The 15765-nt window shown below is 40.7% G+C and overlaps 1 protein-coding gene across 1 annotated transcript in view; it reads left to right on the top strand.

Annotated features, from left to right (window-relative positions):
- Window positions 1-15765, top strand: part of MAP3K19 (mitogen-activated protein kinase kinase kinase 19) — a 59892-nt gene that overhangs the window by 6076 nt on the left and 38051 nt on the right. Inside the window, exons 2-5 of the mRNA XM_005868866.2 lie at window positions 3264-3459; window positions 9952-10140; window positions 12126-12280; window positions 14948-15063. Coding sequence (XP_005868928.2) covers window positions 3264-3459; window positions 9952-10140; window positions 12126-12280; window positions 14948-15063 — 656 coding nt within the window. The remainder of the gene's footprint in view (window positions 1-3263; window positions 3460-9951; window positions 10141-12125; window positions 12281-14947; window positions 15064-15765) is intronic.

The following is a 15765-nucleotide window of genomic DNA, read 5'->3' as shown; positions in this document are numbered from 1 at the left end:
CCCCCCCTCCCCACCGCCCCGAGTGCACAAATTTTTGTGCACCGGGCCTCTAGTTCTATATAATAAAAGGCTAACATGCAAATTGACCGAACAGTGGAACGACCAGTCGCTATAACGTGCACTGACCACCAGGGGGCGGACGCTCAATACAAGAGCTGCCCCCCTGGTGGTCAGTGCGCTCCCACTGCGGGAGTGCTGCTCAGTCAGAAGACAGGCTCATGGCTGGTGAGCGCAGCGGTGGTGACGGGAGCCTCTCCTGCCTCCATGGCAGTGTTAAGGATGTCCGACTGACGGCTTAGGCCCACTCCCCACAAGAACGGGCCTAAGCCATCAGTTGGACATCCCCCGAGGGCTCCCGGACTGTGAGAGGGCTAAGGTCAGGCTGAGGAACCCACTCCTCCTGAGAGCTCGAATTTCATGCACCAGGCCTCTAGTACTATAATAATAATAACAGCAATAATATCCAACATTGATTACATGTTTACTATTGTAAATTCACTATTCTAAAGGCTTTAGACATATTTTGTCTAATTCCAAACAACACCATTAGAACATTAGTATTAGTATCTGCATTTTACAGATGAGGAAAATGAGGCACTGGTGAGGCAGGATAGTGAGAAGTTAGGAAAATCCTGGGCAAGAGAATGGGGAAACTGAGACAAGAAAATTAAACAAGGCCAAACAATTTGAACTTTTTACAGCCACGTGGTGAATCGAAAGACCTATCTCCCCTAACCAAGGACACTCTGTCGCCAGAGAATACATAGCTTAAATCATGCTGGTCAGGGAGATAGAGAACTGAGACCCTAATAATGCCGTTTGTGCCAGCTAACCCAAGGACAGATGAAGTCTGAGGAACACATAACAACAAAAAACACACACAAAACCATTAGAGCCAAAAAGACCCAAGATAAAGTAAAACAATAAAGCAGGCCAAATAATGAATCAGCATATTAAAAATTGCACCTGGAAAGCTGATGAATATTCTGCTGAAACCTCCCATAAAATTCTCACCTCCAGAGAGATAAACCCCCCAAAACAAAAGATATCAGCCAGGTCTTGCTCTAGAGCACGCCCATGCCCCTTTCTGGGCATGAACTTTAATTTCTTCCTAAACTCTAAAGCGGAGGAACAACTAGAGGAGCAGTGGACAATGGCAGCTCGACCAGGGCTCACCCCCTGATCCTGTCTCCAAGACCCCTTTTTTCTCTGACTTCCCACTTCTGTCACTGTGACCTTCACTTCCCTGTGAGCTCACAGCAGCCCCATCTTGGCTCAATTATTTCCTATCACATTTCTAGGGAGCCAAAGCAGAGCCCCTCCCAGGCTCTCTCCCGTTGCTTCTTCTACCCTAATTTCTTCTTTGTTTCACTGTCCCCAGCATTAATAAACATGCTCTCAAACCCACCTGGACGCGTGTTGTGAAGTCTTTCCTACAGGAAGCTGAGAACCCACACACTACTTATATGCTGGCTCTGTTGCTGACCTCATTCCGAAAAAGCAAATGCCTATCTCCTCCGGCATCACATCCCCACAGCTGCCCAACCCCATCCTCTTGGCCCCATCTTTCATTATCTATGGCCAATGTGTCACAGACCCTCTTAAGTTTTATTTTCAATTTTTTGTTTCTACCTTTCTATTCTCTATGATAATAATCTTCCTAAAGTACCAGTGTTCCTAAAAGGCAATACTCAGAACTCCCCCTGGCCTTCCCAAGCTAGTCAGAAGTAAAGTGTTAATTCCCACCCACTCCACTCTCTCATTGACCCTGGGTATTGGCCTTTGTTCATGCCCTTCTCCCAGTCAAAACTGCCTTTCTCCTTCACTCTGAGTCTCCAAATATTATTGATAGCTTTCTTATGGAGTGCTCCAGCCCACGTGACCATAGCATTTCTCTGGTATCTATAAGATTCAATATCTATTGTTTGCTTTGATAATGATGTACTTTCTTTCTTGTATTTTGTCTTAACTATTTTATATTATATTCTATGTGACAGGTCTATGAAAGATGCTGAAGGACAATAGCATCCTCTTAAATGAATGGATGAATTTATCAAATAGTACTAACTCTGGGGTGAAGACATGTAGTCTAGCCCATGAATTCTGAAGGCATTTGTGTATTTAGAAGATTAAAGACCAATTCTAGATCTTTTCTTTTTTTTTTCCTTTAGCTTTTCCCCCACAAAGTTGTACTATGAAATGGGCCTTTTGCTTTTCTGCTTTCAACCAAATGCCAGCTCACTGCAAATAAATTGCCCACTCAATGAAATAACATGGTGACTATGGTGCCAGAAGCTGGAATTGGAATATAGAGTTTGACAAAGGAGTTTGTGCTTTTGCAACAGCAAGAGATTCTGGATAGGTGGTTTGGTGATTTCAAAAAATGCAATTTAAGAAATATTTCAATGATTTGGAATACTGAGCTGGGATACTTAAAATTAGGACTTCCCTGAAAAATCTAGAATGGTGGTGCCACCACACTCATCAATGACTCACCCTGAGTTGCATTATGGAGGTTACAACAGCAGAAGGCACAGAATGTCCCGGCTATTGAGGAGTTTACAGTATTATTGGGAAGATTGGACTTTCAAAAAGAAAATAATTATAGGGATTTTAAAAACAACGCTAAAGAAAATGAAATCCTACAAGAACTTTCACCAATAGAACAAGCCAATACTTTGCATATAGTATCTCAGATCCTCACCAACCATTTGAAAAGTGGACTATCATTTCCATTTTCAAGTTGAGGGAATAAAGTTCAGAGAAGCTGAGTGACATGCTCATGGTTACACAGTTGATAATCTGTGGGTGAGGGATTTGAGTTTGGGTCTGTCACACTCTACAACTTGTGCTCTTTCCATTCTCATGTTGAGCATCCTTTCTTATCCTGTACCGCAGCAGATCTTGAAAAGTGATAGTAAAATTATTATTGTTCCCAATTTAAAATACATGGTGGGGCAAAAGTAAGTTTGCAGTTGTTCATGTGGAAAATAATACAATAATTAATAAATAAAATGCAAAAATAAACTGTCTCACATACTCACAACTGTAAACCTACTTTTACTCCACCCTGTATGTGTGCAAAGAACCAAGATTGGTGGGATTATGGGGTTTTCTCCTTTTTAAAAATTGTCTTTAAGAAATGTTATAGTATTTTACACGTAAAAGAAATAAATGAGACCTAAAGATAGACTTTGTTACATTTGAATTACCCACTGCTTTGTTATCTTTCGTGTAATTAAATTGTTTATTTTCTCTTAAAGGCAATTATATGGAATGAGCAAGATGAATAAAAATAAACTGATTCATGATTTGCTGGAAGTAGTTTCAAGAGGTGATGTGGAACTCATCTGTGACCATATTACTAAAGTCCATTCCATTCTTGGAAACCTTGACTTTCAGCATCCAAAGACTGGGAATACACCTCTCATTACTGCAGCAGAAGAAAATCTAACAGAGGTAACATGTGGTGTCCGGGGCCCATGGATACTCTTCTAACTAAGGATTCCAAGATGAGATGTTTGGGAATAGCATTACCCAACTCCATGAAAGAATGTCTGAAGGCAGAAAGCAGGGGGTGGGGGATGGAGGGGCGGGGGAGGAAGAGTGAGGGCAACTGGAAGGAGAACTGGGAGAACCTAAATAATCTAGACAGTCGCCATCTTCATTTATTCCCCTACTCAGTCAACAGAATACTAGACTTCATGTTGGATACCAAGTTGAATCAAATGCAGATGTCACCTTTGAGGAGCTTATGGTCTAGTGCAGTGGTCGGCAAACTCATTAGTCAACAGAGCCAAATATCAACAGTACAACGATTGAAATTTCTTTTGAGAGCCAAATTTTTTAAACTTAAACTATATAGGTAGGTACATTGTTATTAACTTAATTAGGGCACTCCTAAGGCTTAGGAAGAACCACACTCAAGGGGCCAAAGAGCCGCATGTGGCTCGCAAGCCGCAGTTTGCCAACCACGGGTCTAGTGGGACCACATAATGGGGCCTGAGTTTTTTCCTCCTTTCCACTCCCCACCCTCAACTTCATCAGACCTAGAAAAGTGTACCCTATTCTACCAAATGCATATAATCATGAAAGTAGGGAGTAAGGAGTAAATAAATAACAGTAAGATGGACAAGGACACAAGATTGTCCTCTTTGTTCTAGTTATATATCCATCTAGAGTGCCTCACACATCTAGGTGCTTAATAAATATCTATTAAATGGATAAACTAATGATTAAGTAACCCATTTGGATATTATTGTTCATTTATACCATTGTGTGTGGGAACTTATACGATTCTTTTTAAGAATGCAGGTGAGGGTGAGGGCATGTGCTGGGGGGTGGGGGAGGCTGGGGAGAGGTCAAGGGGGGGAAAAGGAGACTTATGTAATACTTTAAACAATAAAGAATTTAAAATGAAAAAAAAAAAGAATGCAGGTGAGCCCTGGCAGGGTGGCTTAGTTGGTTAAAGGGTTATCCCATACACCAAAAGGTTGAGGGTTCAATCCCAGCTAGGGCACATACCTAGGTCTTTTATTCGATCCCTGATTGAGAGGCAACCAATTGATGTTCTCTCTCTCTCTCTCTCTCTCTCTCTCTCTCTCTCCCTCTCCAAAATCAATAAAAACATATCCTCAGATAAGGATTAAAAGAATGCTGGTGAAAGTGAGAACAATATGAGCACTTGGAATTGGAGATGGTCAACAAGAAGGGAATAGAATATAAGGGGAATAGAAAAGGGCTTAGAATGGAAAAACTACAGTGAAAAAGACAAATTTCACTCAGCTGCATAGGTCAGTACCTCTGCAAGTTCTTGGGAATCTAAATGCAAGTGGTCCTTAACCCTGCTGGCCACTTCAATTAGCCTCTCTCTTGACTAATTCTTAGCTTTTTCCCCCCTCTTTTGATTCTTTTCTAGTAACACCTTTTAAACAAATTCTAAAATGTTATGTATGCTTTTTAAAAAGAAGCATGTGTGCACAACTTAAAGAAAAATGAGACTAGTGTCCATATACCCATCAGCCAAGCCAAAAATCAGAACATAAGCATGCATCAAAAGCCCTCTATCTGCTCCTCCTTAATTGCATCCCCCATACTTTATAATCATTATCTTGAATTTTGGGTTAATCATTTCCTTAGTTTTGCTACTTTTCCACATATTCCTAAATAATTCATTGTTTATTTTTCCTGTTTTTGAACTTTATAAGAACAAATTTGCACTGCATGTGAGTCTCTGTAACTTACTTCTGTTCATTATTATGTTTTTGAGATTCACCCACTTCAACACATGTAGCTGTGGTTTCTCATTTTTACTGCTATTTAATATTCCATTTATGCTACAACTTGTCTATCTTACTTTGATGGACAGGTGGGCAGTTTCCATATTTCTATTATTGCAAACAGGATGCTGTTTTCCATTAGCATATAATATATGGAGATATCACCCTTCTGATGACACATACATTAACAAGCACCTTCACTGAGCCCACATCCTCCTCCGACCACTTTCACTCCTCTGTTGGGCCTCTTCAGGTTAGCCTGATGCAATTTATTGGATTCTTGGCAGAAGAAACAACACAGGGTGAGAAACAATAGCATTTGCCAGAGTATTATCAGTTTTATGTCAGTTCCCCAATTCCCACAGGATGATAGGAAGGGGACCAGGAGACCTCTGCTCAAACAGTGGATTGGATTGCAGGAGAGGAACCCTAAATTTATGGAAGCCATATCTTTTATGATGGGCATTCAGCAAACCTACTCTTTGCTCCAGAGGGAGATACTATCTCTAGCCAAGGCTATTCACTATACAAACACTACACGAATAAGCTTGAAAAGAGAGTCTGGGGGAAAGGCAGTAAGTGCTTCTATTCATTAGACTTGTAGGAATGTAAGAGACTCAGGGAAACTTCTCTCCTAAAGATATCTACCTTCCATTTCTACATTGTCTTGGTTTCTGGTGAATTTTCCATGAGCACACCACTCTGCTGGTCACTCTGACTAATCTTTCCAACAGAGGCTGGGCCCAAATCCAGCAATTTGTCTCAGACAACATCTAAGTAAAACTACTATATAGGACTCCAAGCAGCAGAATGAGGCCATACTGTAGGCTAGCCTCAACCATGCTATTCAGGGTCCTGGATTCCTCCAGCTGAACAAATCCCATAAACCATTGGGATCTGCCATAGAAAACCAGGTGGCTTTCTTCTTAAGTTTCTCTATTGATTGTCCCATTCAGTCTAAGGCATCAGTCCAGATACAGTAGCATGTATTAGCCATGACTTCACCTTGGCCCGCAAGCAGGAAGTCTAGGGCAATTCTATCATCTGTAACAACCCCTGGCCAGTGACTTGACTGCTGATCTGAAAGTCTTTCAGGGATGAGGTAGTGTTATTGGTAACTTCTATTTAGGGACAAATTGTCCTACTTTGTCTAATTGTATGACTTCTATCTTAGGAATACTTATCCACAGGGGGCACAAATGACAAGTCAACTATCCCTCTGGAAGCTCCCCCAAATTACCCATAGTAGCTTCATTTTGGGGAGAGCTCCGAAGTCATCTGAGGCTACATCATCTACTGATAGTCTTCCCTTAAAGATCTGAGGCTCTCTTATGACCACCCCTAAAGCATAAGTCATCATGTTTTCAGGAGGGATACAAGTTAATGTCAGGTTTTCACACAATAAGTATCTTTCCTTGGGAGGGGGAGGTGGTGTTTACCATTGTTCCCCCCCCCCCGCCCCCACAAGTGGGAACTACATTAGTCAGGGGGCACAGGTTGATAGTGCCTCCATGTGGCCTCTCAGCTGGCTGGTAAGCCTGAAGATTCCCAATTCAGTCTGAATGATTGAGCCTGGTCCTTGATTTGGAAGGATTATCAGTACTGTTTGTCCATGCCAGTAGCCTAGTAGCGTTCATTTGCCCCACAGAATGAGTGACTGGTGGCTACAGGAATGGGAGTGAAGTGTTGATAAGTGTTTTACATGGAAGGTGCAAGCTCTGGGGCTGTTGGCCACTGTTGTTATTATACTTCTTGGTGAGGCTAAGGTAATTGGCAATTAAAATTGAACTACCTGGCTGATCCAGCAGTCAGTTAAATATAAGGTGCTTGTTACAGTTTTGGAGAGCCGGGATATTTTCTTTCACGGGGGTGTTTTGATAAGAGCCACTAGCAAGCTGATATCCACTTTTCAAAAGTGATGTACCTTTTGGACATGTCAGGGAGGCTCCCAAAGGACACCTGTGGGTGAAAACTTCCTCCCTTTGCCAAAGGCTCCCCAATTGGCAAAACTATCAGTTACAGAGAGACTCAAAAGGATCAGGGAATCCAAAGATATTCGTACTTCTCTACATAGTAACTCATCATAGTTAAAAGAATCCTCCCTGACACCTAATGGGATTGGGAAGTTATACACTTATAATACATTAATTCCTATTACAGATTCAGATATAGAAGCTGCAGCCATAGTACATTGAATTGACCAAAGGGCACCACCCACAAAGCCACGTTAGATTTCCTTCCCCACTGCAAATCATGCCCAAACCCCATTAGCTGAATTCATACACTCACTTGCCCCAAGGATCTGGGCAGCAGCAATGTGGCTTCAAGGGAGCCATAAAGGTTTGAGTCTCTCCCTTCCCCAAAGTTCACCAACATACTCCCATGAGTGGCCATGATCTTCACTCCCTTTGAAGAGAGGGTTCCATGATCACACTTCTAATGCTCTTTTTCCTTAAAGCAGATGAGGTTGAGGTACAGGAGGTTGTGGAGGGTTTAGGAACGTGGAGAAAGAGTGGTTACAGGCCAATAGGCAAGGTACATTTACTTTTGGTTTCCAGAAACATGGAGGCTTCTTGTTGCTCAACTAAATGAACTCCTGATGTTTTCAGCCCACCTGAAGCCCTATGTCAGGTGGAAAAGTAATTATTACTGACGCCATCTATTTCAGCTCCAGGCAAGGGCTCATTGGCGACGGCCCCAGTGCTCTCTGACTGGAGCTTCAGCGTTTGAAGCCTTTGGTTGACTCAGGCTTAACTTTCACAGCAGACCTTTTTAAAAAAAATTTAAGGATTCTACATTAATATAAATAATTTGCTGACTCATTTTCATGATAATATCTCTTAAAATTTCACCTGATTTTGACATAAGGTCTAGGGGAATGTTCCGGGGCAGTGGGACTAATCATAAGAATTTGTCTAGATTTCTTTGTGTCCATTTCTTTCTCCAGTGAGTCACCTTCATCAGTATTGTAACCCAATCTAGGCCAGTGAGAACCTGAACACTAGTTAATGCCTCAGCTGTAGTTTATCATGGGAATTTTTCTGTCTCAGGGAAATCCCCAAGAGAGCCATTGCTCCCTTAAAGTAGCTAAACCCACTGGAAAAAAAAATCCGAGGCTTTACCTTCATCATTAAATGGATCTAAGGTTGTCAGCAGGAAGAGCCAAGCTGCAAGATAGCTATTATCATTCCTCCGGAACAAGCATCACGCATCTTACCACCCGTAGTCCAAGTGAACCAGCCAAAGTTTAGCCTGTGTTTCTTTTGTTTGTTTGTTTGTTTTTACCATTTTAATTATGAGTTTTCCTACTTCCATCCTCAGTGAAGATATGCATCTCTGTAACTGTTGTTTGAAAGGGAGTAGAATTTTCCGTCTGCCCAGAACAAATCTTGGCTTTATCTGCTACAATGGCATGAACCTGAGGCTGACTGGCAAATTGGTGAGGAAGATAAAGAAGAATTATCAAAAACCTGGAAATAGCTGTTTTGAACTTATTTCCTGATACACAGCCTGTAACTACCTTCCTGTTTAGTTCCTTAAACAGTCATGTATTATCAATAAAGTGGAGGATCCTTTATTGTCCAATTTACCATACAAATTAGTTAACATATTTGCTACGATTTCCCATGAACTTCCCTCATTCTTCCTCTGTCATGCCTTTCTCTCTCATCATCTCACTTTTGCAAAAGTTATCAACTGTGAGGGAGAGGGAGAGGGAGAGGGAGAGGAAGAGACAAGCAAAGAGATAGAGATGATGTCTCTTCTCACAAGGACACTAATCCTATCAGATCAGGGTCCCATTCTTATAACCTTTTTAACTTTAATTACTTCTTAGAGGCCCTCTCTCCAAATACAATCACATTGCAGGTTAGGGCTTCAACATATGGATTTTTAGGAGACAATTCTGTCCATAGCGTTCACAATACTTTGTTCATACTATATCCTTTGCTTGGAACAATCTTTCCCAGCAGTCTTTGCCTAGTTAACTGAGTCTGATTCCACAATTCTCAACTTAGACATCACTTTCTCCAGAAGGTCTTCCCAGCCCCTCTAAGACAGCTGATTAGGTTTCTTCTAGGTGCCCCCTCAGCTTTCTGTACTTATTCTATCGTTGCATATATCACACTGTGTTGCAATTGCCTTTTTATCTGTCTCTTTTCCTCACTAAATTGTAAATGCCTTAAAGTCTGGTCGTCTGTCTTGTTCATTGTTGCAGTCTCAGCACCAAGAACAGTTCTTGACACATGCACTAGTCACTCAGACCATATTTGTTGAATAAATTAAGCCTCCATCATTTTAAACAGAGTTCATTCTTTCCCTAGAAATACTTGTAACATTCAATAACTTATAAGCCTGAGTTTTGGGGTTTGATATTCTAAACTACAGATGATACTAATAGGACTTGAATGTGTTATGTGGATTTAACATGAAATACTTACAGACCTCCAGTTTGAAAAAACTATAGTATCCTCAAACCATCCACATCATGGAGATTCTTTTAAAAAGGCAAATAGCAATCACCAGCTTCCAAATCAATTCTTCATTCTTATGCCCCTTTTAATCTCCTTTCCTATATCATGAATAGAAGCCATATCTAAGTAAGTTTTCCACTCAGCCCTGAAAACACCATTGGCATTGAAAAATGCGAAATAAGAATGTTGTGGTATTGCAGGTTGTTGAGTTTCTTCTGGAAAAGGGAGCAGATATCACCCTTTGCAATTACGACAATCGAACCGCGGTCCATGTGGCTAATTGTGATGTCCAAAGACAGCTCTTGGCCACCAATGGAATCCAGGCTTCCCAAATGCAACTTCTACGAAGTTCATGGCAAGGTGATCTTGAACAACTTCAGCAACTGTTGGTCAGTCAAATCAATGTTAAATTCTACCTTTGGGTATGTAGGCCGGTGGGTGGTAAGAAGGGCACAGACTACTTATGACTCCTTTTAAAGAAAAATAACTTCTTTTCAAACGGAGTCCCAGGAAATTTCAGGCAGGAAATATGAGAAAGAAAGAGAATCAAACAGGACACTGGGGTGAAAAACAAGATAATAAAAGAACAAAGCAGCAGCCTTTTTCCCTTCCTGCAGCTGGAAGCTACAAGTCAGCCGCGCCCCCGGGAAATGATGCGCTCCCAGGGTGCCCCTGGAGAGCCACTGTCAACTTGCTCAGAAGCGTTCCCTTGACATCAGTGCCATTTGTACAGCTGCTGTTTAGATCCCTCTGGACTAGTTGCAGTTATTAACTTTACCTTGAAAAGGGAACCAGAGAGCCTATGCTTTGCATAATACTTAGCTGTGACTAAAGGAGTTAAGAGGATACATTTTAAGTGCTTTCTTCTTAGGGTGTTGATCTTGTTTAGATTTTCTACCCATTGATATTCTTTCCCAATGAAACTTCAAAACCATATGCATAACGGAGGACACTAATTATTGGTGGCCACTGCTTACTCTTGGCATTTCCCCTCAGAGATACTGTCAGATCACATGACCTTCTCCCTGAAAGAAAATCAATGGCTGCTAGGAAACAGTTTCTTCCATTCCCTCATGGTAGAGACACAAATAGATAAAGGAAAAGTGAACAATATTATAGTCACCTAGAGTTCAAGAAAATATACAACAAAATCCAAAGGGCTCTACATTTTTTGTTGTATTAAATGACCATCTAAAATTGCCATATGTCATGAATTCTGGCTTAGAATTTTTTTGAAAGACAGTAAATTTTATTTTATTGGTATTTACAACATACCAATAGTTGTAATCCAATGTCTGTTTTCTTGACCACATTTTTCACCCCTAAAGATTGGCAGCCGAGTTTTAAGAAATTAGTGTCTATAACTGGACCCAGAGTCTAATCCACAGATGCTGAATTAATGTGTGTTGTAAGACTACAAAATTAATGTGCTGTTGTAAGCTTCAAAATGTTCATATTGGTTCTAACTAATAATAAACATTGATATAAGAGGTGGTTTCTTTTCAGAGACTGAAAAGGAAAAAAAGTTAACTAATTAATTCCCAGAACACCACTCTGAGGTAATATCATTATCTCTAGTTTGTCCCTAGAGAAACTGAGGTAGAGACACTGACTATATTCATATGGTATAAAGTGAAATGGAGGTGAAAATTAGTAAGTTACTTTGGTCTATGAAATAAACAATTTTGATAATTTGGCCTTGCAGTAGCTTTTCAGTTTTGAGTTATCCAAATTAAAATTTTAATTAATTTAAAACATTAAAACAACAAATAACTTCTATATATCCACCATTTGATTATATAAGTGCAGTTAAATGAGTGGCCTTACTATTGTAACTCAGTCATCATTCCACAAACATTTACTGAGCATGTGTGTGACGCTCTCCAATCACCAAAACAACCCTGCAGGGAACACACTGTTATTCCTGCGTTATAGCTGAGGGCTGTGAAGGTCAGTGAGGAGGGTTGCCAGGTTTTGCAAATAAAAATATAGGACACTCAGTTAAATTTGAATTTTAGATAAATATCACCTTTTTTTTGGTAAAATTACATCCCAGATGAAAATTATTCATTGTGTAACTGGTGGTATCCCTTATTTTATCAGGGTGGTTTAATCACCGTTTAACAGAGTGTCCTTGATATAACCCTATCAGGGAGGTTAAATAACCAACTTAAAAAGCTTAAGTTCACCCCCCAGGTCTGTCTGCCTCTCAGGCCTGTGTTCTTTCAATTCATCAGCTCCCTCCCAATACACATATTGAGAAAAAAGGTATTAAAGTCAAAATAAGAATTTAGCCAAGCAATGAAAATGCAAAGATTAGTATAAATAGACATTCAGAAAAACATTCCGTAAATAAAGCTTCACGTTTTTAAAGGCATCGGAAGAGTTCCTGGACGTAAATTTCCCAAACCAGCATGGCCTGACCCCTCTGATGCTGGCTGTGAGAGACGTGGACCTGTTTGAGAGTCTTGAGATGTCAACAGCCTACAGACCCGCGGAGGTTCTGGCTGAGCTCCTCAGGCACCGCGCGTGAGTATGAGTGGTCAGTCAGCGCCAGTGCAAGGGCATATATGTCATTCTTATTTACAGGAGTCATTTCGATGTTTAAATTATGTATACTAAATGCACATGCGTGTTCACAAAAGGGAGTTCAGAGTTGCAAAGTGATGCACAGATGCTAGATGTCGCTATCTATTATTCTTATTACATTGGTCCTTTGTTTTGTTTATTAAATATATATATTTTTTGGCTACCTTCAGGATACCCAACTAACAGGTCATTAGGGCATCCTGAGGAGGTACATTGTGATGCTTTTATAAGGAAGCTTTTAAAGCATAGGACACATTTTTTTGAACACCCACAGCTAGTTAGAATAATTAATTTAACTGACCAAAATAGCAAAACAAAAGTTTTTTGGCACCAACTGGGATTACAGAATTTGAAAGGAAAAATACAACAACATGCAATTTAGACAGCTGAATGTATTATACTTTGCTATTTGTTAAATTCTGGTTTAAAATACTTACTCTTTTGGTAGTTACTGGGAATGTCAGATAATTCTGTAGTATGTAGCTCCCTACCCTCAAGATGTTACTAATTATTTTAGAAAGTATTGTCCATTGTCTAAAGCAGTGGTTCTCAACCTTCCTAATGCCACGACCCTTTAATACAGTTCCTCATGTTGTGGTGACCCCCAACCATAAAATTATTTTTGTTGCTACTTCATAACTGTAATTTTGCTACTGTTATGAATCATAATGTAGATACCTGATATGCAGGATGTTTTTCATTGTTACAAATTGAACATAATTAAAGCATAGTGATTAATCACAAAAACAATATGTAATTATATATGTGTTTTCCGATGGTCTTAGGCGACCCCTGTGAAAGGGTCATTCGACCCCCAAAGGGGTCGAGACCCACAGGTTGAGAACCGCTGCTCTAAAGCAATTTATAGTAGTGATTTCCAGTTACCTAGAAATTACTACATGCCAGCATGTTCTTTTAGGAGGGGGCAAAGAATAAAAGTCAGAGGTTAACAAACAGTGTCTCATGTTAGAATTGGTTTCCTAATGCTGTTTGTTACCTAGACATCTTGTCATCAAATAAGAACAGATGGCCCAAGTTTTTTCATGTGGATTTTGTTATGGAAAAAATAAAGGAAAAAGGGCCTTCAAAAAGAAAAGTATACTTTAGAATGTGAGCTATTTTAAAAGTATTAGTTAGTATTAGAGGTTGAAGATGGAAGTTTGACACTATCTCAGAATTTAGTGTTGAGAAACATCTGAGGAGATTGTTAACAATGGAGGTTACTAGATACCACCCCAGAGAGGGTGTTCAATAGTCCTGAAGTGGGTCCAGAATACAGGAGATCAAAGGAGAAACACTATCAAGACAGATGAATAAACTGAGGTCCCTAGAAGTTAAGTGACTTGCTTAAGGCCATTTATTGAGGTAGTGACAGTGTCCTGACCCTTGATCTTATGCTATTTCTTTTGAATCATGACCTTGGTGGAGAAAAGGCCATAACAGAATATTGTGGATCATAAGACATTACCCAGTCCCATAACAATAGATTCAAATTCAAAGGTGTTAGACCAGAGACCATGATCAACTCTCTCCTTGTCCCAGAACATGACTAATGAAGTTTTATCATTGTTTCCCTCACTATGACCTGTTGATAGGATTCTCATCATTTGCCCTCTGAATCTCTCTGAGCTGATGTTAGGACTCAGTACAGCATAGAGAGGATATTAGTGCTGTTGCAAGAAGCCCTAAGATCAGCCAATTGGGCTTAAAAACCACAGAGCAAAGCAAAGAAAAATGAAAAGACCATGCAGAGAGAGATTTTATGACAAGATCATCCACTCAACCAAGAGCATATCAGCTTAATTTTAAAGAGAGATTATGTCATTCTACTATTTTGAATGATAAAAGGATTAGGTGTTAGCATTAGAAAAAAGATATCAAGAAGGTAACCAGTTAGCTAAAACATTGGGAAGAAAAAGAATCAAGTCAACTATTTGGAATGTTAAGACAATGGTTTATCAATATGTTTTTATCTTTACTGAATTTATGTATCACTAACGAATTATGAAAGTTTATGTTCAAAAATTTTCTGCAAATATCATAATCCTATATAATAAAAGGCCAGCGACTATAACGGTGTAATGACCAGAACAACCTCGACCAGTCACTATGAGGTGCATTGACCACCTCTTGGCCCCTCACCCCAGCCCGCAGGCTCCAATATCTGGATGGCCAACAGGGAGCCATGGGGAACTGGGGTGGGTGGCGGCGGCAGGGCAGGACTAGGGACTGGCGAGCGGGCGTGGAACAGCCAACCTCTTGGTCCCTCCCCCAGCCCACAGGCTCTGATAGATCGCCAGATGGCGAACAGGGAACAGGGGTGGGTGTTGGCAGCAGGGCAGGACTGGAACTGGTGAATGGGCGGAAGATGGCCCTGATCACAGGCTAGGCCTAGGGACCGTACCTGGGCACGATTTCGTGCACTGGGCCTCTAGTGTTTTATAAAAAATTGTCACTATCTCATACATTTTGAAGTAATTATTGTTATCCCCAAACTATGTAGGATTGCTTTCATTTATTTGATGTCAATATTTTTCCTTCCATATTCATTTTCTTTTTTGAACAGATTTAACTAATAACCTTTGATGCTGATTCTATTTCTCCTAGAGATCCTAAGCTCTGTGATTTTAGTGGAAAATCAGCAATACATTATGTGTCACAAATAAAGAGTTTTAAGAAACAGCAGTTATTGGACATTCTAATGAATTCTATGCCAAAACCAGGTAAATATTCCTATTTCACTTTCAAATTTCCCCAAATATAAGGGCCCTACTAGACATCTTTCTTTTTCTACATGTATTTGATGGATCCATTTTAAGAAATCTATCTGACAACTATTTATTGAGCAGTGACCGAAAGCCCATGATTGGGTTCTCTGAGGGATACAAAGAAGTCTAAGATATGGTGCAAACTTTTGAAAGTGCTCAGTATGGTCAGGGCCATATCACATAAGTCAGAGGAGAATGAACTTATTGGGAACAGGAAGGGGAAGGGACTTATGGTAGTTCTTAAATGCTGGATGAGATATGGTAGGAAGGAAAAAAGAGAAGGTTAGATATAGATGGGGAAAGATAGTCTGAGTAAAGACATGGTGACAGCCACAGCAAAAGGCATAATGGAAAAAAATGCTACTGAGTGACACATGATTTTGTGTAACCTGCTTGACTTTATTGTTTAACTAGAGGCCCGGTGCACAAAAATCTGTGCACTGGGGGGGGAGGGGGGGTCCCTCAGACCGGCCTCTGCCCTCTCGCAGTCTGGGACCCCTCGGGAGATAACGACCTGCTGGCTTAGGCCTGCTCCCGGGTGGCAGAGGGCAGGCCCAATCCCTAGGTGCAGCCCCTGGTCGGGCTCAGAGCAGAGCCGATTGGGGAGTTGGGGCGCTGCCCCCTGTCATGCACAGAGCAGGGCGGATCGGGAGGTTG

Source organism: Myotis brandtii, unplaced genomic scaffold (genome assembly GCF_000412655.1).
Source record: "Myotis brandtii unplaced genomic scaffold, ASM41265v1 scaffold278, whole genome shotgun sequence".
Classification (NCBI taxonomy): domain Eukaryota; kingdom Metazoa; phylum Chordata; class Mammalia; order Chiroptera; family Vespertilionidae; genus Myotis; species Myotis brandtii.
The sequence above is the reverse complement of the archived record's forward strand: the minus strand, read 5'-3'. Positions and strand labels throughout refer to the sequence as shown.